At 48.0% G+C, this 23,380-nt stretch overlaps 1 protein-coding gene across 5 annotated transcripts in view; it reads right to left on the reverse strand.

Annotated features, from left to right (window-relative positions):
- PIKFYVE (phosphoinositide kinase, FYVE-type zinc finger containing) overlaps nucleotides 1–23,380 on the reverse strand; it is a 153,083-nt gene that overhangs the window by 113,993 nt on the left and 15,710 nt on the right. For 4 of the 5 annotated variants that reach the window (XM_038766414.1, XM_038766413.1, XM_038766412.1 and 1 more), the window contains exons 4-6: nucleotides 9,724–9,842; nucleotides 7,662–7,833; nucleotides 2,665–2,872 (exon numbers count right to left, since the gene is read on the reverse strand). In XM_038766414.1, coding sequence (XP_038622342.1) covers nucleotides 2,665–2,872; nucleotides 7,662–7,833; nucleotides 9,724–9,842 — 499 coding nt within the window. Of the gene's footprint in view, nucleotides 1–2,664; nucleotides 2,873–7,661; nucleotides 7,834–9,723; nucleotides 9,843–23,380 lie in introns of those variants that run through there. The other variant, XM_038766415.1, reaches the window with a different exon arrangement.

The raw sequence follows: 23,380 nt of genomic DNA on the forward strand, positions 1-23,380 counted from the left end.
CTGAAGTGCTCCAGGTACCTCCTGGGCACCACGAATATGTCCCACCGTCGACCCCCGGCCCACGTCCTTCCCCTGGCCTGGAATGCCCTCCTTCCACACATCTGCCAAGCTAGCTCTCTTTCTCCCTTCAAAGCCCTACTGAGAGCTCACCTCCTCCAAGAGACCTTCCCAGACTGAGCCCCCTTTTTCCTCTCCTCCTCCCCATCCTCCAGCCTTACCTCCTTCCTCTCCCCACAGCACCTGTATATATATTTGTACAGATTTATTACTCTATTTTACTTGTACATATTTACTATTCTATTTATTTTAATGATGTGCATATAGCTTTAATTCTATTTGTTCTGATGATTTTGACACCTGTCCATATGTTTTACTTTGTTGTCTGTCTCCCCCTTCTAGACTGTGAGCCCGTTGTTGGGTAGGGACCGTCTCTATATGTTGCCGACTTGTAATTCCCAAGAGCTTAGTACAGTGCTCTGCACACAGTAAGTGCTCAATAAATATGACTGAATGAATGAATGAATGAACTGTGCCTACCTCTCCACCCAAAACTGACTTTGAGTTCTAAGAATAAAAAGAGTTCGATCTAAGAGCCCTGGAGTTGATGGCTACAGCCATCTCTCATAAAATAAATTATGGCATTTGTTAAGCATTTACTATGTGCCAAGCACTGTTCTAAGCACTGGGGAGGAGAAAAAGAAACCAGGTTGTCCCACGCTCACAGTTTTAATCCCCATTTTACAGATGAGGTAACTGCGGCACAGAGAAGTTAAGTGACCTGCCCAAAATCACACAGCTGGCAAGTGGCGGAGCCGTAATTAGAACCCATGACCTCTGACCCCCAAGCCCGGGCTCTTTCAAATGAGCCACACTGCTTCTCATGGCTGGCCTTATGGCAGGGTTAGGAATCAGACAGTCAACAAGTTTTACTAAGAGCAGAATACTTTAAGGATTAAACATCATCCCTGAAGTTTAAGGCCCAGCAGAAGAGACAAGAGGTATAGCTGACTAATTTGGCAGCTATAGTTATGCATGATAAGATCACAGATTGGGCTGGTAGAGGACAGGAAGAATTCACTGGAGAGAATTCCTGGAGAAAGTGGGCTGTAACCTATGATTTTAAAATTCGGCTAAGAACTCAAGTGTTACATATACCCCAGTGACATTAAATATCCCTGGTATACATGTTTAGTTAAGCAAGTAAGTTTAGTTCAACTGCGCCTACCAGTCGACATAACTTTAGTGTTTTTCCTTAAAAATGGCACAAGTAGCCAAAAACGCTAGAAAAAGCCTGAAAGAAAAATTCACCAAATAATGCCCCTTCCCTAATAATAACCACAGTAGCCTTTAGGAAGCACTTCTTATGTGTCAAACACTGCGCTAATCGCCGGGGTAGGAAGAAGATAATCAGATCAGTCACAGTTCCGGGCCCACTGGGGGCTCACAATCCTTAGTGAAAGTAACCAACCAAATAGCTGCCAGATCAATGGCAGGTTCTACACGAAGGGAAAAAGTTATCACTAGAGCTTCAACAGTGCAGCAATATCACTGCTAGTTGGTGTGGGAGTGGAAGAGGAGTAGCAGAGGCTGCCACAACCTCAAAAGAAGAAAATAAATGTGACATTCCCTGGGAACTTGAGCTCCTAATTTACTGGTACTCAAGTAATCCAAGCTCCTCAGGCAGCCTCCACTGGAAGGAGAAAATGGTTAATTGAAACAAACCTTTCCAGAACTGTCATCATGTAAAACACTGCTCCTCTGTTACTCTCTTGGAGAGAAAACAACAGAAAAAGGAGTGAAACCATGGCGAGTTTGAACAAGGAGTTTAGAGGCCAATATGCTCCTGTCAGATTTGCAGGAGGCTAAATGTCTTCTTGAGCGAAACTGGTGGGCCCGAGGGACCAGTGGAGGAGGGAGGGAGACCAACCAAGGGTCGGAGCAAAAGACTTCCACTCTGTGCTTCTGCCCCCTGAGCCGGCAGATCTGTTTCATCCTATTTTAGAACTGTGCGGAGGGCCTCTGGCCAGAGTGAGATCCAAGAGGGAGAGCGCCCACGACTCACTGTCAAATCTGCCCCCATTTCCACTCCTCCCTACTCTGAGGACAAACCGATCCTTGAGGATTTTTATAAGGAAACAGCCCATCTCCCCACGCCCTCCATCTCAGACACCTGTCCGCTTCTCATCTCACACTGCTTCTCACCCTGCCACTGACATCAGCTGTCCTAGACTCCATCGTCACCCCCACCCTCTCCTCACTGTCACTGCTCCTCTTCCTGCTGCTACGGCTGAAGGAGCTAAAAAGGGTTGGGCTTTCATCAGTCATCATCCTCTGCTTCCTCCTGCTGCCTGAAGGTTTGACTTGAGCCTTACTGACTGCCCTTCTGGGCCCTCAGGGGCCCCCATTTTGGGGGAAGTAGGCTGCTGAGGGAGCAGAGGGGAGTTTGGTCTTGGCCAAGGGCCAGAACCAGGGATGAGATGGATGAGGGAATGGGAAAGGGGAGGCGCAGTCTCGCTCCCTCCTAGTCAGTGGGCTGAGGAGAGTCTTCAGTGGGCCATTCTTCTCCAGGAGGGAGGCTTTGTTCTACCCCTCCTTACTGAAAGCTCTCCAGGCCATTTTTGGAAATATTTGAAGATAAAGGGACTCCAGATAGACTCTCAGTACCTTTGCCACGCCAAGTCATCTTCTAAAAAAATGTTGCGGCTCGCCTTTCTACTCCCAACAGGCGTCCGGGGCTCACCAGGATCAAGCACAGACAGAGAAGATGCAGAATCGGAAAGGGCATTCAAGTCTTCACCAATGGAGTTACTGTCTGTGGAGTGTGCGTAGCTTAAGGCTATTTTCCGGCAATATGTGCAAGCTCGGAGGTCCCCTAGGAGAGAACAGACACAGAAGCATGAGGTTAAATGCATTTTCTAATAGAGTTACTTTACCTTCTCTGTATTTAAAAAATTGTGATGTCTATCCCAACGGTTTTGGCCCTAAAATAGGGGGTCTATTTACTACTAACAATAGTGATGATGATAATAACAATAATGGTATTCGCTAAGTGCCTCCTACATGTCAAGTACTGTTTTAAGCGCTGGCGAAGATACAAGACAGTCAGGTCAGACAGAGCCCCAGTCTCACACAGAGCTCAAACTCGAAGTACAAGGGAGAACAGGTGTTGAATCTCCATTTTATAGATTAGATAACTGAGGCACAGAGAAGTTACATGACTTGCCCAAGGTCAAAGAGCAGGGTCATGGTGGAACTGGGAGTAGAACCCAGGTCCTCTGACTTCCATGCCGTTCTCTTTGCATTACACTACACGCTCCTAATTTATGGTTTCCAAAACTGTTTCTTGGAACAAAGACAAGAAAGGGAAAAAAGAGACCAGTAGGTTTAAGAGGTAATTACCCACTTCAATCAAACAATAGCACTTATTTGGGAACTTACTGTGTGCACAGCACTGTACTATGCTCTTGGGAGAGTACAATGTAACAGAGTTAGTAGACAAGTTCCCTGCCCACAACAAATTTAAAGTTGAGTGGGAGAGACAGACATTAGTATGAATAAATAAATTGCAGATATGTACATAAGATTTGGGAATCATCAGCACAGAGATGGTAGTTGAAACCAGGTGAGCAAAAGAGTTCTCCAAGGGAATGGGTGTAGATGGAGAATGGAAGGAGACACAGAACTGAGACCTGAGGGACTCCCTCGGTTCAGGGGTGGAAGGCAGAGGAGAAGCCCACGAAAGAGACTGAGAATGAATGGACAGAAAGATAAGGAGGAGAACCATGAGAGGACAGCATCAGTGATGCCACGGTTGGGTAATGGTTCCAGGCGACAAAGGTGGTCGACAGCATCAAAGGCAGCTGAGAGGCCAAGAGGGATTAGGTTGGAGTAGAGGCCATAGGATTTGGCAAGAAGTCTCCTTCATTTGTGACCTCTGAGACGGTGGTTTCTGGGAAGTGAAGGAGACAGAAGCCAGATTGGAAGCGGGGGTCAAGGAGAGAATTGGTGTAAAGGAACTTGAGACACCGGTGCAAACATCTTGCTCAAGGAGTTTGGAGGGGAATGGTGGAGGGAGATGGGGCGAAAACTGGAGGGAGCCATGGGGTCAAAGAAGAGATTTTTATTTTTGGACAGAATGAGACATGGGCATGTTTGAAAACAGTGGGGAAAAAGCCACTGGAGAGCGAACAGGTGAGGATGGCAGTTAGGGAGGGAAGAAGGGCAGGGTGGGGGCAAATGTTTTGACAAGGTGCAAATGGATGGAGTCAAATGCACAGGTGGAGGGGGTGAATTTTAAGAGAAAGCAAGAGCTCTCCTTTTGAGATATTGCTGGAAAAGTTCGGAGAGTTGAAGAAGGGGTGGGAGTGGGGAGGGCCTGGTGATGGGCAAAGGAGATTTTAGGAAGATCATGACTGATGGTTTCAATTTTCTCAATCAAGTAAGTGGCCAGGTTATTAGGGGAAAGAGATGGGGGAAGCAGGAGGAAGGGGAGAGTTAAATGTCTGGAACACCCGGTGAAGGCAATGGGCACGGAGGTCAATAAGGATGGGGAAATTATGTTGCTGGGCAGAGAAGACGGCAAAGCTAAAGCAGGCAAGGATGAGCTTGAGATGGACATGGTCGGCCTAATATCTAGATTTCTACCAGCAGCGATCTGGAGCTCAGGCACAGGGATGACGGAAGTGGACTATGGAGATAATCCAGGGCTGCGCATTAGTGGCATGAGATTGATGAAAGGATAGGGAAGTGTGTGAGTTGAGCTCAGTAAAGAAGGTAGTGGACGTCAATGTGGTCATCAAGGGAAGGTAGTTTAGATATGGAGGCTAAATCCAATTGAGAAAATTAGATGGTGTCAAAAGAACGGAGGTCTGTGTGGGCGATGAGGACAGATTTGTGGAGAGAGAATGTGTGGGACAGAAGACAGGTGAGGAGGTTGTGATAGAGGGATTTCATAGTTGTTGAGGGTACAGATTGAAGAGTGACTAGAGATGATAAATTCAAGCATGTGTCCAAGTTGATGAGTGGGTGAGGTGGGAATTAAGGAGTAATAAAAGCGGGCAGCAGAATGGTCGTCAAGAACATCCACGTGTATGATGAAATCCCCGAGCATCATTGTAGGGATGGAGAAAGAAGAAATGTGAGAATGGAATCAAAATGGTTCAAAAAGTTGAAGGTGGGGCCTGGGGGTGGTGGTAGATGATTGTGACTAGGATCTGGAGTGGGTGGTAGAGGTGGATGATATGGGGTTCAAAGGAAGGGAAAGAGAGGGATGGGGGAGGTGGAATGGTGCAAAAGAAGTACTGGGAAGCAAAATGGAAGCCCACTCCTCCCCCTTTCCCAGTGAGGCTGGGGGAGTGGGAGAAGATAATGATGGCATTTTATTAAGCGCTTACTATGTGCAAAGCACTGTGCTAAGCGCTGGGGAGGTTACAAGGTAATCAGGTTGTCCCATGCGGGAGGCTCACAGTCTTAATCCCCATTTTACAGATGAGGTAAAGGAGGCCCAGAGAAGTTAAGTGACTTGCCCAAAGTTACACAGCTGACAACTGGTGGAGCGGGGATTTGAACCCATGACCTCTGACTCCAAAGCCCGGGCTCTTGCCACTGAGATGAGCATCAGGGGAGTCCATGTCATCTCGGAACATTCAATCACATATAGGGACGGTCCCTACCCAATAGCGGGCTCACAGTCTAGAAGGGGGAGACAGACAACAAAACAACACACATTAACAAAATAAAATAAATAGAATAGTAAATATGTACAAGAGTCAAGGGCAGAGACTCAAGTTGATTGTGCAGAAGAAGGCAATGGTAAACCACTTCCTTATTTTTACCAAGAAAACTCTGCCAGAATGACCGCAGATGGAGAGTGGGGTGCTCTGGGAGAGATGCGTCCATGGAGTCGCTATGGGTCAGAAACGACTTGGCATAAGACAAGAATACTTTTCACAGAAGCAGCATGGCCTAGTAGAAAGAGCGAGGCCCAGGGAGTCAGAGAACCTGGGTTCTAATCCCACCCCTTCCAGATGCTTGCTTTGACACCTTGGCCAAGTCACTTAATTACTCTATGCTTTAATTTCCTTAACTGTAAAATGGAGATTCAGTACCTGTTCTCCTTCCCGCTTAGACTATGAGCCCCAGTGTGACTGGGACTGTGTTCAACCTGATTAAATACGCCCCAGTACTTAGACTAGTGCTTGACACATAATAAAGGCTCAACAAATACCACGATGATGATGATGATAATACTACAGTGCTTTTACTTTTCTGAAACACTTTCAGCTCAGTTGTCTCATTTTATCCTCCCAACATCTCTGTGAAACAAGAAGAGGCAGACATTTTTATCCCCGTTTTACAGGTAAGACAAAGAGGTCCAGAGAAGTTAAGTGACTCAGCCAAGGTCGTCCAGCAGGTTAGGGGCAGAACCAGGAAAAGAACCCAGCAAAATGTGCTTTCCACTATGCCACGGGCTTGACTTAGGCCCCAAAGACCAGCCTCCCTGTGTTCTGCCCTCTTACTTTCTGAGGCCCAGTCAGTGCCACCCAGACAGAAACTGAGGCAGAACAAGGCCTGTCCTACATGCCTAATCCATTCGGTACTGACGGCGGTGGTCTGAGAAAGCAGAGACTTGAACCTGCAAAGATTAAATGGGATGGGTACTTTAACTTGTTGCTAAGAAAGAGAATAGAGGACGGGCCTGAGAGTCAGAAGGAAATAGGTTTTAATCCCGCTTCCACCATATGTCTGCTGTGTGATCTTGGGCAAGTCACCTGACTTCTCAGTGCCCCAGTTACCTCATCTGTAAAATGGGGATTAAGAGTGTGAGCCCCATGTAGGACAGGGACTGTGTCTAACCTGCGTCTACCCCAGCACTTGGAACAGTATTTAGCACATTAACAAGTACCATAATTATATTATTTGCCCTCACCTGCTCTGCCCACCAACTTAACCTTTGCCCTGCTTTTGAGTCAATTTTCCTCCCAGTTTCCCTCAGTTTCCATTTTTTTTTATAAAAAAGAGTTTCATGATACTAAGTCCTCTAACAAAACACTCTGAGGTTCTTCAGAGGAAAGTTGCCAGACCAACCTACTGAAAATAATTACCGTGACCCCAAGACAGTTGTCGAAGCCTCAGAGGGTGGCCGCTGCACCCACCAGGGCCTGAAAGGGCCCACTTTGCCACCAGGCTCAGATGAGGGGCTACGGCAGGAGGCCTTGGCTTGGAAAGAGTTCCTGTCGAGTTTCTTGCCTTGTTTTGTCATTCTCAGGAAGGCTGAAGGGGTTTGTTGGTCTGGAATATTAATCTGAACACAAGGGTCCAGTGGCTACTCACCTAATAAAGCCATTTCAATTCTTGCCAAGGCAGGCTTGTAACATGACAATCACGTTTATAGAAAATTAGGCCATTTTCTTGCACAGAGAAGACAGTGAGTTCACGCAATCAGCCCCGAGTCCCCACCGGGTAACAAGTGTCACTTGCAGGAAATAAGAAGACAAAGGGTCATGCCTGTCCGATGACAAAGCTGAAATGAGGCATCTCAGTTAAGGCTCCTGTGGGGACTGGAATTCCACTGGAATTCAAGGTCTCGGCTATGAAACCAGGTCTCAACGTGTCTAGCCGAAAAAAGGAGCTGTGGAAATGATGCTGAAGTGTTGGCTTACCTGTGTAACCCATAAATTTCCCAGGAATTTCCTGGTTGCAGCAACGACTGCAGAAGATCTGTCCACAGAGGCGGCAATGGTGCCTGCGCCGAAAGGTGGTGAACTTTTCACTGCAGTCATAGCACTCTTTACATTGGCTATCGGGCATCCAGTACTGCTTCAAGTCACTGTCCTGCAACAGCAAAGGTCGACTCAAAACCAAAAGAGACCAACTTTCAGGGTGCCTGACAGAGGTGGAGTTAGACAAATGCAGGTGTTTAATTCCTTCCACAAAAACCTCCACGAACTTCACCCTCCCATGGGCAGACAAGAGCAGCTGAAGTGTGGCTGGACATTAGCATTAATAATTCCCAGATTTTTGCAAAGTTCTACCCAGATTTTGGATAGTTTCTTGGGCTAAAAACTGGTATGACAAATGCTAGGCTGGCAACAAATAGAGGCTATTCTGGCTTGAACCCAACTCGCCCCCTCCTACCTCACCTCCCTTCTCTCCTTCTACACCCAGCCCGCACCCTCCGCTCCTCTGCTGCTAACCTCCTCCCTGGGCCTCGTTCCCACTTGTCCCGCCGTCGAACCCCGGCCCACATCCTTCCCCTGGCCTGGAATGCCCTCCCTCCACACATCCGCCAAGCTAGCTCTCTTCCTCCCTTCAAAGCCCTCCTCCAGGAGCCCTTCCCAGATGGAGCCCCCTTTTTCCTCTCCTCCTCCCCATCCCCCCGCCCTACCTTCTTCCCCTCCCCACAGAACTTGTATATATTTGTACAGACTTGTTAGTCTATTTATTTTACTTGTACATGTTTACTTTTATTTTGTTAATGATGTGCACATAGCTATAATTCTATTTGTTCTGACAATTTTGACACCCGTCTTCATGTTTCGTTTTGATGTCTGTCTTCCCCGTCTAGACTGTGAGCCCAATGTTGGGTAGGAACCATCTCTATGTGTTGCCGACTTGTACTTCCCAAGCACTTAGTACAGTGCTCTGCACAGTAAGTGCTCAATAAATACGATTGAATGAATGAATGAACTCACAGTCACAGCCATTATTACCGAAATCCCTAAACTCACCTGCATCTGAGTAGCTGTAGGAAGAAATGATTAATGAAAAAGAAGTGCCCAAGGGCCCACCATGCCAAGCTTTGGTTTGTACTCCATAAATGCCCAAGGGGCAGTTTTGGTTTTGCCTATGGAAAAGCCACAGTGAAAAGGAAAACACAACTGCTTTCACTGACATTCAGCCATTATTCCCTCTTCACTATTGAGATTCAGGGACCCGCCTGAATTTTCAGGGACTTCAGGAACACCACCAGGTTTCGAAGCTTCCACTTTCTTCGGCCTTGCTGAGAACCTTGGACACACATAGGAGACTCAAGTCGGTGTCTATTAGGCTCATTTCCTCTAGAACAAGAATCTCAGCAAGTGCCACGGTACTTGAAAGCTCAGTTAAGGCACAGTCTAGAGAAGAGGCTAATGACAGGGATCCATAAGAATGGGTGGTGAGGGCCAAAGGGTGGATGGACCCCTTTAGTGGATCCCTTCCCTCCCTGGCCCAATGGGGAGGCAGGGGTCAAAGGCAGCAAAGGAGGAAATTCCTGATGAGCAGAACAGGAAAGGAAGAGGGTGGAAGGGGGAAGAGGGAAGAGCGGGGTGGGGGATGAGACAATTGGGGTTACTAATCATTTGTTTAAAAGAAAAAAATATGTAAAAACCACAAGAAAGCAATCGATTGCTCATTTTCTAACTACATCAGGCCATTGAGGCCACATTTGATTAGAGCCCTAAAGCCCCAACACTCACCCTGAGCTGAGTGCTCCCACAATTAACAAGAGGAAAGCCAGGGGCAGGTGGGAGCTTCCGGTCTCTGGGATTCTGTTGATCCCTCCCTCAGCTAGGATGATGGTGAACACCTGTTCTTTCCTCTCCCCAGACAGGTGCCGACATGGGACAGTGGTGGAGCAGACAGCATAAAACAACTCTGCCATTTTCAGCTACTAGTTTTCACACCTACTCCGGATTATTCGTAGTTCTCTATAGACAACCCATTCGAGCCCCAAGCCCATACCTGGCTCTTCCCCTCCATTATTTCCTTCAGGCGTTTCAAGACTGTGCTGAGACTTCGAAGCTGAACTGCTGTCCGAGGATCATGACCTCCAGGAGTAGGTTCCACTTTTCTTCGAGTGTCTAAAAAGAATGGGGCAGGCTTTATTAGTTCTCCATGTGTGCACACGAATGGGTGGGAGAGGTAGACTGTGTTTTGTTGGGTTCTCCCAGTGAAATGTCATGACTCTGCCCAGAAATGTGAGTAGAGGCATGAAGCAGTGTGGCTCAGTGAACAGAGCACTGGCTTGGGAGTGAGAAGGACCTGGGTTCTAATCCCAGAACTGACAAGTGTCTGCTGTGTGACCTAGGGAAGTCACTTCACTTCTCTGTGCCTCAGTTACCTCATTTGTAAAATAGGGATTAAGACTGTGAACCCCACGTACACAGGGACTGTGTCCAACCTGATTACCTTGTATCTACCCCATGTTTTATTCATTCAATCGTATTTACTGAGTGCTTACTGTGTGCAGTAAGCGCTTGGAAAGTACAATTCGGCAACAGATAGAGACAATCCCTACTCAACAACGGGCTCACAGTCTAGAAGTGGGGAGACAGACAATACAAGTACAGAGACATCAATATAAATACATAGAATTATAGGTATACACATATATACCTAAGTGCTACGGGGGGCTGGTAGAACAAAGGCCGTGAGGCAGGGTGATACGGAAGGCTGTGGGAGCTGAAGAAAAGTGGGGCTTAGTCTGGGAAGGCCTCTTGGAGGAGGTGCGCCTTCAGTACGTCTTTGAAGGGTGGGGGGAAGAGTGATTGTCTGGCAGATTTGAGGAGGGATGGGCATTCCAAAACAGAGAAATACGTGGGCCAGGGTTGGGCGGCGAGACGGGCGAGATCGAGGCACAGTGAAAAGGTCAGCACCAGAGGAATGGAGTGTGTGGGCTGGGATGTAGAAGGAGAGAAGGGAAGTGAGGAAGGAGGGGGCAAGGTGATGGAGAGCTTTAAAGCCAACAGTGAGGAGTTTTTGTTTGATACGGAGGTGGATAGGCAACAACTGGAGATTTTTGAGGAGTGGGGTGACATGCCCTGAACGTCTCTGTAGAAAAATAATCCGGGCAGAGAAGTGCAGTATGGACTGAAGTGGGGAGAGAAAGGAGGTTGGGAGGTCAGAAAGGAGGTGATGCAGTAATCTAGGTGGGATAGTATGAGTGTACTAATGTAGCAGCAGTTTGGATGGAGAGAAAGGGCGGATCTTGGCCACGTTGTGAAGGTGAGACCGACAGGATTTGGTGAAAGATTGAGTGCCTGGCACATAGTAAGCGCTTAACAAATACCACAATTATTCTCTAGACTGCAAGCTCATTGTGGGCAGGGAATGTGTCTGTTTATTGTTGTATTGTACTTTCCCAAGAGCTCAGTACAGTGCTCTGCATACAGTAAGCGCTCAGTAAATACGATCGAATGGAAGAGATTCAGATGGCTTGGCACTGACAAGGGGTGGGAAATTGGGTGAAACCCTGCTGGAAGGGGCAAGATGTAGGCTCCCTATGTTGGGTGCCGAACTTCCTGCTAATCTTATTGGACTCTCCCAGGCACTGACAATGCCCCGCACACTGTGGGCGCTCAATAAATACTACATACCATTAACAGGGACGGTGTGTTCTATTTCACTGATCACTCTCATACAGGACACGAAACAGGAAGGCCCTCACACTCACAGTAAGAGCCTCCAGGTAAGAACATCTAATTGGGCACATGCCAGGAGTCTGGATGCCCCCCTTCCACCAGAATCCTTCCCCGCTGACTGGGTTCCCAGGCCACTGTAGGGAAGAATCCAGACTGGGAACGACGCAGGGCCCCTGCTCCAATCTGGGCCTGCCAACACACCCTGGTTGGGTGGATCCAATTCTGGTTGACTCCCGTGCCTCTCTTCACTGTGGATCACTGGCTGGAGTACCCTACGGTAGGACCAATAGGGGAAACTGCCCTAGCTCCCCAAGAGAGCCCCCCACCCCTCCTAGAGAACAGGACTTTAGAGCGCTGCTGCCGCCAAGCGAGGACCTTGGAGTGATGAGGAGCAGCAGGCTCCCGCACCCCAGTCAATTTGACCGTCTGCCCCTACCCTCCCACAGAGGCCAGTCAGATCTTGTCACTCCACTGGAACACCATGCCTGGGGCTGCTCAGAATCCCTTGGGAGGAACAAGAAAGCAGCACCAGGGCGGGGTCTGGGGAGGTTGAGGGAAAGAGAAGATTGAAGGGCAAGAATTGCCACTATTAACACCCTCCAGCAGAACAGGTGGACCCCTCTGTTTTATCCTCTTTCACACCAACCTAAACACTGTGGCTTCTCCACCCAAACCCTCCCCACCCTCGGTGCCATCCTCACCGCTCCTCCCAGCACCACCCCTCATCACCCTCACCCTGAGCCGACCCTAGTCAACTGACTCCCCTCCATCACTTCCTCACCCCTCAAGCCATCACCTCCCCTAGAACGCCCCTCACAGCCTCAACCAAGTGCGGCCTGTGGAACCCCAACTCCATCTTGGGAAAGCTTCTCTTCATCCTTGACCTGTTACTGGCCCAGACCCTACTCTTCTTCGCCATCACCGAAAACTGGCTCTCCCCAGACAACACCGTTTCCCCCGCTGCTCTCTAAAGAGGGGGCCTCATTTTCATTCATTCCCCCAGAATCACTGGAAAGGAGGTGTTGGCTTCCTTCTGGAGCCCCAGTGTCACTTTCACATCATTTCGCCTCCCCATCCCTTTCTTTCCCTTCCATTCAATCCCATATCATGTGCCTCTACCACCCACTTTAGATTCTAATAATGGTCATCTAATAACCATCCAGGTCCCACCTCCAACTTTTTGAACCATTTTGATTCTGGTCTCACATTCCTTCTCTCTCCCTACATTGACCCTAGGGGACTTCACTGGGTACACAGATGTTCCTGATGATCCTTCCGCTGCCCACTATCATTCCTCAACTCCACCAACTTGGACATACACTTAATCTCATCATCTCTAGCAACTGCACAATCTCTGCCCTCACCAACTCTGAAATCCCTCTATCTGACCACAACCTCCTCACCTGCTTTTTCCCCCAACACACCTCCTCCCTTCCTCAAATCCCCTGCCCCCAGACTCACCCATCCCTTGCCCCCAATGACCTGGCCAAAATTGACACTATGAGGAATGATCTCCCTAAATTTTTCCCTGCCCCTCCCTACTCCCTCCCCTCCTGCCCCTTCAACTCTCCCATCATTCCCAGCAGTATCACAAGAGGAGATCTCCTGCCTTCTCTTAAAATCCAACCCCTCCACCTGTGAATCTGCCCCTATTCCTTCACACCTTATGAAAACACTTGCTCACACCCTTCTTCCCTCCTTAACAACCATCTTTAACTGTTAGCTCTCCCATGGCTTCTTCCCCACTGCTTTCAAACATTCCCATGTTTCAGCTATCCTAAAATAACCGTCCCTTGACTCCACGGTTCCCTCCACTTATCACCCCACCTCCCTCCTACCATTCCTTTCCAAACTCCTTGGGCAAATTGTCTACACCACTGTCTCAAGTTCCTCTCCTCCAATTCTCTCCTTGACCCCCTCCAATCTGGCTTCTGTCCCTTTCACTCCACAGAAACCACCCTCTCAAAGGTCACCAATGATCCCCTTCTTCCAAATCCAACAGCCTCTACTCCCTCTTACTTCTCCTCGAACTCTCAACTGCCTTTGACACTGTGGACCAATCCCTTCTCCTGGAAACACTATCCAACCTCAGCTTTACTGACGCTGCCCTCTCCGGGTTCTCCTCACAACTCTCTGGCCACTCATTCTCCGTCTCTTTCGCGGACTCCTCCTCTGCTTCCCACCCCCTAACTGCTGGGGTTGCTCAAGGCTCAGTTCTGGTTCCCCTTCCATTTTCCATCTATTCCCACTCCCTTGGAAAACGCAGTCACTCCCATGGCTACCACCTCTATGAATGATACCCAAACCTACATCTCCAGCCCTGATCTCTCTCTCTGCAGTCTCACATTTCTTCCTGCCTTCAAAACATCTCCACTTGAATGGCCTCCCATCACCTCGACCTTAATATTTCTAACACAGAACTTCTTATGTTCCTACCCAAACCCTGTCCTCCCCCTGACTTTCCCATCACTGCAGACGGAACCACCACCCTTCCTGTCTCACAAGCCCATAACCTGGGCTCCTCTCTCTCATTCAACCCATATATTCAATCCATCACCAAATCCTATCAGTTCGACCTCCAAAACATCACTAAAATTCGTCCAAACTGCTGCCGCATTAGTCCATCACTTAACCTATCCCACCTGGATTACTGTATCAGCCTCCTTTCTGACCTCCCAGCCTCCTGTCTCTTCCCACTCCAATCCATACTTCACTCTGCTGCCCGAATCATTCTTCTACAAAACCGTTCAGACCAGGTTTCCCCACTCCTGAAGAACCTCCAGTGGTTGCCCAACCACCTCAACATCACACAGAAACTCCTCACCGTTGGCTTTAAAGCACTCACTCACCTTGCCCCCTCCTTACTCACCCTGCTACTCTCCTACTGTAGTAGTGTGTACCCAGCCCACACACTTTGCTCCTCTAATCCTAACCTTCTCATTGTACCTCGATCTCATCTATTTTGTTGCCAGCCTTCCAGCCATGTTCTGCCTCTGGCCTGGAATGCCCTCCCTCTTCATATCCGACAGACAATTACTCTCCCCACCTTCAAAGCCTTATTGAAGGCACATCTCCTCCAAGAGGTCTTCCCTCACAAAGCCCTCCTTTTCTCTTCTCTCACTCCCTTCTGCGTCACCCTGACTTGCCCCCTTTGTACTCTCCCTTCCAAGCCCACAGCACTTATGTACATACCTGTAATTTATTTATATTAATGTCTGCCTCCCTCTCTGGACTGTAAACGCATTGTGGGCAGGGAACGTGTCTGTTTATTGTTGCACTGTGCTCTTCCAAGCACTAAGTACAGAGTTCTGCACCCAGTAAATGCTCAATAAATGCAATTGACTGATTGACTGGCCGACTGGCCCCACCCCTCACTAAAGGTTTTCTTGTGAACATCCTTGGGTGTGCATAATCACCCACGACCCCCTCTTGGGTAGATCAGATTCTTGGGGGAGGCGGATTCCAAGCACTCCCTTTTCCAAGCACTCCCTTTTCCAAATGATAAGCAACTGGGTATGTCATTGGGCTTGCTTTTGGAAATTGTTTTAGCAAGGTGTGGAAACACCCACTAGACTGCCTATATTTATACAGGTCATAACAAGGTGGGACTCAGAACTCCTACATATGGCCACCTGTCCACCAGTTTTTGACTGGAGTACGGGGAAGGATTAAAAAGAAAAAAACCATGAGGGACTGCAGGACTAAACTATACTAATAAATCTTGAGTGGCTCAGAAAACACAAGATCACGTGTACTTTCTCTTTAGTACTGCCAGACTCCAGCCTCATTTCTGCTGCCTGGCAAAGAATGTTTTGCACTCATTTCCACTCTTCAGAACCACAAATGAATTCAGATTAACATTATCTCTTTATGGAGAAAGGGGGATAGGGCAGGGAGAGTGAGAAATGGGTCTTTCCACAAACACAGGAATAAAGAGCTATTAACCTTGCTACAGGGGCTTTGAAATTGGCAGTACCAAGGGAAGATCTCTGACAACTCAGGTCTACACCCAGCATTTCCTAAGAACTACTGTGTTAAGAACTATATGGAACAGGGACTGTGTCCAACCTAATTAATCTGTACCTACCCCAGAGCTTAGAACAGTGTGTGACACACAGTAAGCGCTTAACAAATACCATTTAAAAGAAAAAAACCCAAAACCTACCAGCTACAAGGTGAATCTATATCACAGCACCTGCTATTGCCTTGCTAAGACTGTAAGAAAGCATATTTTGGCCTTAAGTTTAAAAAAAGTTTGAGCTTATGTGGGCGTTTTCAGTATTACAATAATAATAATGATGATATTGGTTAAGCGCTTACTATGTGCCAAGCACTGTTCTAAGCACTGGGGTAGATACAAGGTTATCAGGTTGTCCCACGTGAGGCTCAGTCTTAATCCCCATTTTACAGATGAGGTAACTGAGGCATAGGGAAGTGAAGTGACTTGCCCAAACTTACACAGTTGACAAGTGGCTGAGCTGGGATTAGAACCCCTGACCTCTGACTCCCAAGCCCGTGCTCTTTCCACTAAGCCACAAATTTTCTTTCTACAAACTTTGTTTTCTAACATAAAAACCAAGAGCGTGCTCTGTGTCTGAACAGAATTGGTCCTTGTATACCTCCCTGAAAGTTTGTACTGCTCTGTAGAGAATTTACCCAAATACCTGCATTCCTACCAAACTGCCACCACCTCGGGCTCTCTCTCCTGGACTAATTTGGCCTATATTGACAATTGATTTGTTGGCCTTTAACTATGATACAACATACATTTTTTACTTCACGGCCCTTTATGCTTTGGCACATCTTGGAAAGCTACTGTTTAAATTAGAAAATTATGATATTCCTCATCCACTTATTTCCTATATCTGCAAGCTAAAACCAAATACCTGCTCAAAGTACTTTATCACGGTGCAAGTAAAACATACTTCCATACTCTTCCATACTTCAGGACTGAGAACATGCATAAAAAAAGGGAAGACAGTGCTAACACCTTCCTGTCCTCCCCATATCCGCTCACTCCCTTCCCTCTAATAACCCCATCCCAGTTCTGAAATCCAGATATCAAGTTAACTTCATCCATCAAACTCATCCTCACTTGTTATAATTCTGGGATCCTCCGCCCGGCAAAAATATTTCTCCAACTTTATTGACTCTCACGCCCATTGCCCACATCAGCCATTTCAGGCTTTTAACTCCTTCCTCAAACCCCTGCCCCACTGCCGGCCCCATCATCTCCTCCTAATGACCTTACCACCTACTTCATCGAAAAAATTGAAACCATGAGGCTCTGAAAGCTCCCCTGCAATTCTCCAGTCTTGACCCCCCATCCTCCCAGCAGTAGCTCAAGATGAGATCCCCACCTCCTCTAAACAATCTGCTTCACTTGGCACACTATCAAAGTAACTGTCCCTTCTCCTCTTCTCTCCCTGACAGCCATCTTCAACTGTTCACTCTCCAGGGGCTCCTTCCTCTCTGCTTTCAAACATACACATGTACTCCCTATTTGGAAAAAAAAAACCCTCCCTTAACCTCACGATCCCCTCCAGTTATCTCCCCAATCCCTTGTTTAGACTTATTGTCTCCATTTCCTCTCCCCCAATTCTCCCCCTGCAATCTGGTTCCACTGAAACTGCCTTAAACGCAGCGGGCACCTCGCCGGTCGGCGGGCACCGGGCTTGCGCGGGGCGGCGGGGAGGCCAACGAGAATGGGAACGCAAGTGGGCCGAACTCTGGTCTTATTATTATAACAATAATAATAATAGCATTTATTAGGGCGGGGAGGCCAATGAGAGTGGGAACGCAAGTGGGCCGAACTCTGGTCTTATTATAATAATGATAGTAATAATGGCATTTATTAGAGCGGGGAGGCCAACGAGAATGGGAACGCAAGTGGGCTGAACTCTGGTCTAATAATAATAATAATAATAATAATAATAACGGCATTTATTAGGGCGGGGAGGCCAACGTGAATGGGAACGCAAGTGGGCCGAACTCTGGTCTTATTATAATAATAATAGTAATAATGGCATTTATTAGGGCAGGGAGGCCGACGACAATGGGAACGCAAGTGGGCTGAACTCTGGTCTAATAACAATAATAATAATAATAATAATAATAATATTAGTAATAGTGGCATTTATTAGGGCGGGGAGGCCGATGAGAATGGGAACGCAAGTGGGCTGAACTCTGGTCTTATTATAATAATAATAATAATAATAATAATAATAATAATAATGGCATTTATTAGGGCGGGGAGGCCAACGAGAATGGGAACGCAAGTGGACCGAACTCTGGTCTTATCATAATAATGATAATAATAATAATGGCATTTATTAGGGCAGGGAGGCCAGCGAGAATGGGAACGTGTGGTCCAAACTCTGGTCTTATAATAATAACAATAATAATAATGGCATTTATTAGGGCGGGGAGGCCAACGAGAATGGGAACGCAAGTGGGCCGAACTCTGGTGTTATTATAATAATAATAGTAATAATGGCATTTATTAGGGCAGGGAGGCCAACGAGAATGGGAACGCAAGTGGGCCGAACTCTGGTCTTATAATAATAATAATAATAATGGCATTTATTAGGGTGGGGAGGCCAACGAGAATGGGAACGCAAGTGGGCCGAACTCTGGTCTTATTATAATAATAATAGTAATAATGGCATTTATTACGGCGGGGAGGCCAACGAGAATGGGAACGCAAGTGGGCCAAACTCTGGTCTTATAATAATGATAATAATAATAATAATAATAATGGCATTTATTAGGGCGGGGAGGCAAACAAGAAAGGGAACGCAAGTGGGCCGAACTCTGGTCTTATTATAATAATAATAATAACAGTAATAATGGCATTTATTAAGCACTTACTATGTGCTTAGTAATAATAGTAATAATAATGATGGTATTACGCGCTTACTATGTGCAAAGGACTCTTAAGCTTAGTATGTTTAGTATGTTTGGTTTTGTTGTCTGTCTCCCCCTTTTAGACTGTGAGCCCACTGTTGGGTAGGGACCATCTCTATATGTTGCCATCTTGTACTTCCCAAGTGCTTAGTACAGTGCTCTCCACACAGTAAGCGCTCAAAAAATACGACTGATTGATTGATTGATTCTCTAAGGTCACCAATGATCACGTTCTTGCCAAATCCAATGACTTCTACTCCATCCTAATCCTCCTCGATTTCTCACTGCCTTTGAACACTGTGGAACCCTCCCTTCCCCTGCAAGGAAAATATCCCACTTTGGCTTCACTGACACTGTTATTCTCCTAGCTCTCTGCCTGCTCCCTCCCAGTTTCTTTCTCAGGTTCCCCCTAAATCTCACACCCTCTAACTGTGGGAGTTCCGTTAAACTTATTTCTGGGTCCCTTCTATTCTCCACCTATACCCTTGGAGAACTCACTCCCACAGCTTCAACTTCCATCCCTATGCAGATGACTCCCAAATTCATTCGCTCAATTCAGTCGTACTTGTTGAGTGCTTACTGTGTGCACAGCACTGTACTAAGGGCTTGGAAAGTACAATTTGGCAACAAATAGAGACAATCCCTACTCAACAACGGGCTCACAGTCTAGAAGGGGGGAGACAGACAACTAAACAAGTAGACAGGCATCAAGAGCATCAATGTAAATAAATAGAACTAGAGCTATATACACATCATTAATAAACAGAATAATATGTACACATATACACAAGTGCTGTGGGAGGGGAGTGGGGTAGAGCAGAGGGAGGTAATGGGGAGGGGAGGAGGAACAGAGGAAAGGGGTGAGCTCAGTCTGGGAAGGCTGAGCTTTCAGTAGGGCTTTGAAGGGGGGAAGCGTGCTAGTTTGGCGGATGTAAGGAGGGAGGGCATTACAGGCCAGAGGTAGGATGTGGGCCAGGAGTCGACAGTGGGACAGGCAAGAACGAGGAACAGTGAGGAGGTTAGCAGCAGAGGAGCCGAGTGTGAGGGCTGGGCTGTAGAAGGAGAGAAGGGGGGTGAGGTAAGAGGCGGCAGGGTGACGGAGAGCTCTGAAGCAAATAGTGAGTAGCTTTTGCTTGATACGAAGGTTGACAAGCAACCACTGGAGATTTCCGAAGAGGAGGGTGACATGCCCAGAGCGTTTCTGCGGAAAGATAATCCGGGAAGCAGAGTGAAGTATAGAATGAAGTGAGGAGAGACCGGAGGTTGGGAGATCAGAAAGGATGTTGATACAGTAATCCAGTCGGGACATGATGAGTGATTGTGCAAACAAGGTAGCGGTTTGGATGCCAAGGAAAGGCCAGATCTTGGTGATGTGAAGGTGAGACTGGCAGGTTTTGGTGTCGGATTGGATGTGTGCGGTGAATGAGAGAGCGGAGTCAAGGATGACATCAAGGTTGCAGGCTTGGGAAACGGGAAGGATGGTAGTGCCATCCACAGTGATGGGAAAGTCAGCGAGAGGACAGGGTTTGAGAGGGAAGATAAGGAGCTTTGTATTGGACATGTTGAATTTTAGGTGGCAGGAGGACATCCAGGTGGAGATGTCCTGAAGGCAGGAGGAGATGCGAACCTGGAGGGAGGGAGAGAGAACAGGGGACGAAATGTAGATTTGGGTATCATCTGCGTAGCTCAGACCTGATGATGTTAATTTTCCTAATGAAGTAGGTGGCCAGATCGTTGGGGGTGAAGGATGGGGGAGGGGGAGAAACAAGGGGCCTGAGGAGGGAGTTAAATGTCTGGAACAGCTGATGGGGGTGATGGGCATGGGTGTCAATAAGGGATGAGAAATAGTTTGGCCTGGCAGAGGAGAGGGCAGAGTTAAGGCAAGAAAGGATAAATTTAAAGTGAACAAGGTTGGCCTGGTGTTTAGACTTCCGCCAGCATCGTTCAGCAGTTCGAGCATAAGAGCAAAGGAGGTGCACAGTGGCAGTGATCCAGGGCTGTGGGTTTGTGGTGCGAGAGCGACGAAGGGATAAGGGAGTGAGTTGAGTAGGGAGGGTGGAGTTGAGACCATCAATTTGGTCATCAAGAGTGGGTAGAGTGGGTAATAATAATCAATAATTATGGCATTTGTTGAGCGCTTACTACGTGCTAAGCACTGTTCTAAGCGCTGGAGGCAAGGTGGGGTGTGATGCACTGAGAGAGATGGATGGGGTCGAGAGAGCGGTGGTTTCTGTGGGGGAGTACTACAGATTTACAGGGAGGGGGAGAGAGGAGGCAGGTGAGGTGGTTATGGACAGATAGAGATTTCAAGTTGGTGAGGGTGGAGATAGTGCAGTGGTTAGCGGTGATGAGATTGAGGGTGTGACCAAGTTGGTGAGTGGGTGAGGTGGGGTGGAGCAGGAGGTTGGCGGAGTCAAGGAGTGACAGAAGTCAGAGGATTCACCGGATACATCCAAATCTATCTCTCCGGCCCGGATCTCTCCTTCTCTATGGTCTCACATTTCCTCCTGCCTTCAGGACATTTCTACTGGGATGTCCTGATGACATCTCAAACTTAAAATGTCCAAAACAAAAATCTTCATCTTCCGACCCAAACTCTGTCCTCCCCAAGACTTCCCCATGACTGTAGACAATACCACCCTCCTTCCTGCCTCACCAGTCCATAACCTTGTCATTATCCCCGACTCATCTCCCACATAATCCTGTTGGGTCAACCTTCACAATATCTCTAGCATCCATCAGCTCCTTTCCAACCAAACTGCTACCATGCTGCTCCAAACACTTGAAAGCTCATTCATTCATTCATTCAATCTTATTTACTGAGCGCTTACTCTGTGCAGAGCACTGTACTAAGCGCTTGGGAAGTACATGTTGGCAACATATAGCGACGGTCCCTACCCAACAGCAGGCTCACAGTCTAGAAGGGGGAGACAGACAACAAAACATATTAACAAAATAAAATAAATAGAACAGTAAATATGTGCAAGTAAAATACAGTAATAAATATGTATAAACATATATACAGGTGCTGTGGGGCGGGGAAAGAGGTAAGGTGGAGGGGGTGGGGAGGGGGAGAGGAAGGAGAGGGCTCAGTCTGGGAAGGCCTCCTGGAGGAGGTGAGCTCTCAGTAGGGCCTTGAAGGGAGGAAAACAGCTAGTTTGGCGGATGTGCGGTGGGAGGGCATTCCAGGCCAGGGGTGGACGTGGGCTGGGGGGCGACGGCAGGACAGGTGAGAACGAGGCACAGTGAGGAGGTTAGCGGCTGAGGAGCAGAGGGTGCAGGCTGGGCTGTAGAAGGAAAGAAGGGAGGTGAGATAGGAGGGGGCGAGGTGATGGAGAGCCTTGAAGCCGAGAGTGAGGAGTTTTTGCCTGATGCGTAGGTTGATTGGTAGCCACTGGAGAGTTTTGAGGAGGGGAGTAACATGCCCAGAGCGTTTCTGCACAAAGATGATCCAGACAGCAGCGTGAAGTATAGATCGAAGTGGGGAGAGACAGGAGGATGGGAGATCAGAGAGGAGGCTGATGCAGTAATCCAGTCGGGATAGGATGAGAGATTGAACCAGCAGGGTAGCGGTTTGGATGGAGAGGAAAGGGCGGATCTTGGCAATGTTGCGGAGGTGAGACCGGCAGGTTTTGGTGACGGATTGGATGTGAGGGGTGAACGAGAGAGTGGAGTCGAGGATGACACCACGGTTGCGGGCTTGTGAGATGGGAAGGATGGTAGTGCCGTCAACAGTGATGGGAAAGTCAGGTAGGGGGCAGGATTTGGGAGGGAAGATAAGGGGTTCAGTCTTGGACATATTGAGCTTTAGATGGCGGGCAGACATCCAGATGGAGATGTCTTGAAGGCAGGAGGAGACACGAGCCTGAAGGGAGGGAGAGAGAGCAGGGGCAGAGATGGAGATTTGGGTGTCATCAGCATAGAGATGATAGTTGAAGCCGTGGGAGCGAATGAATTCACCAAGGGAGTGAGTGTAGATGGATAACAGAAGGGGACCAAGAACTGACCCTTGAGGAACCCCTACAGTAAGGGGATGGGAGGGGGAGGGGGAGCCCACAAAAGAGACTGAGAATGAACAGCCGGAGAGATAAGAGGAGAACCACGAGAGGACAGAGTCTGTGAAGCCAAGGTTGGATAGCGTGTTGAGGAGAAGGGGCTGGTTCACAGTGTCGAAGGCAGCTGAGAGGTCAAGGAGGATTAGGATAGAGTAGGAGCCGTTGGATTTGGCAAGCATTGGTGACCTTTGAGAGGGCAGTTTTGGTGGAATGTAGGGGATGGAAGCCAGATTGGAGGGGGTCGAGGAGAGAGTTGGCGTTGAGGAATTTGAGGCAGCGTGTGTAGACAACTCATTCAAGGAGTTTGGAAAAGAATGGTAGTAGGGAGATAGGGCGATAACTAGAAGGGGAGATGGGGTCAAGAGTGGGGTTTTTTTAGGATGGGGGAGACGTGGGCATGTTTGAAGGCAGAGGGGAAGGAACCAGTGGAGAGTGAGCGGTTGAAAATAGAATTTAAGGAGGGGAGGAGGGACAGGGCAAGAGATTTCATAAGATGAGAGGGAATGGGGTCAGTATCACAGGTGGCACTTGAGAGGAGGGAGGAGATCTCATCTGAGGATACTGCTGGGAAGGATGGGAGAGTAGCAGAGAGGGTTGAGAGCCAGAGGGTTGGAGAAGGAGGAGGAGTGACTTTGGGGAGCTCAGACTTGATGGATTTAATTTTAATAATGAAGTAGGAGGCCAGATCGTTGGGGGTGAGGGAAGGAGGAGGGGGAGGAACAGGGGGTCTGAGAAGGAAGTTAAATGTACAGAAGAGCTGACGGGGATGATGGGCATGGGTGTCAATAAGGGAAGAGAAATAGCTTTGTCTGGCAGAGCAGAGGGCAGAGTTAAGGCAGGAAAGGATAAACTTGAAGTGAACGAGGTTGGCATGGTGTTTAGACTTTCACCAGCAGCGTTCAGCAGGTCAAGCATAAGTGCAAAGGAGGCGGACAGTGGCAGTGATCCAGGGCTGTGGGTTAGTGGTATGAGAGCGGCGAAGGGAAAGGGGAGCAAGGGAGTCAAGCTGAGTAGAGA

Source organism: Tachyglossus aculeatus, chromosome 25 (genome assembly GCF_015852505.1).
Source record: "Tachyglossus aculeatus isolate mTacAcu1 chromosome 25, mTacAcu1.pri, whole genome shotgun sequence".
NCBI lineage: Eukaryota > Metazoa > Chordata > Mammalia > Monotremata > Tachyglossidae > Tachyglossus > Tachyglossus aculeatus.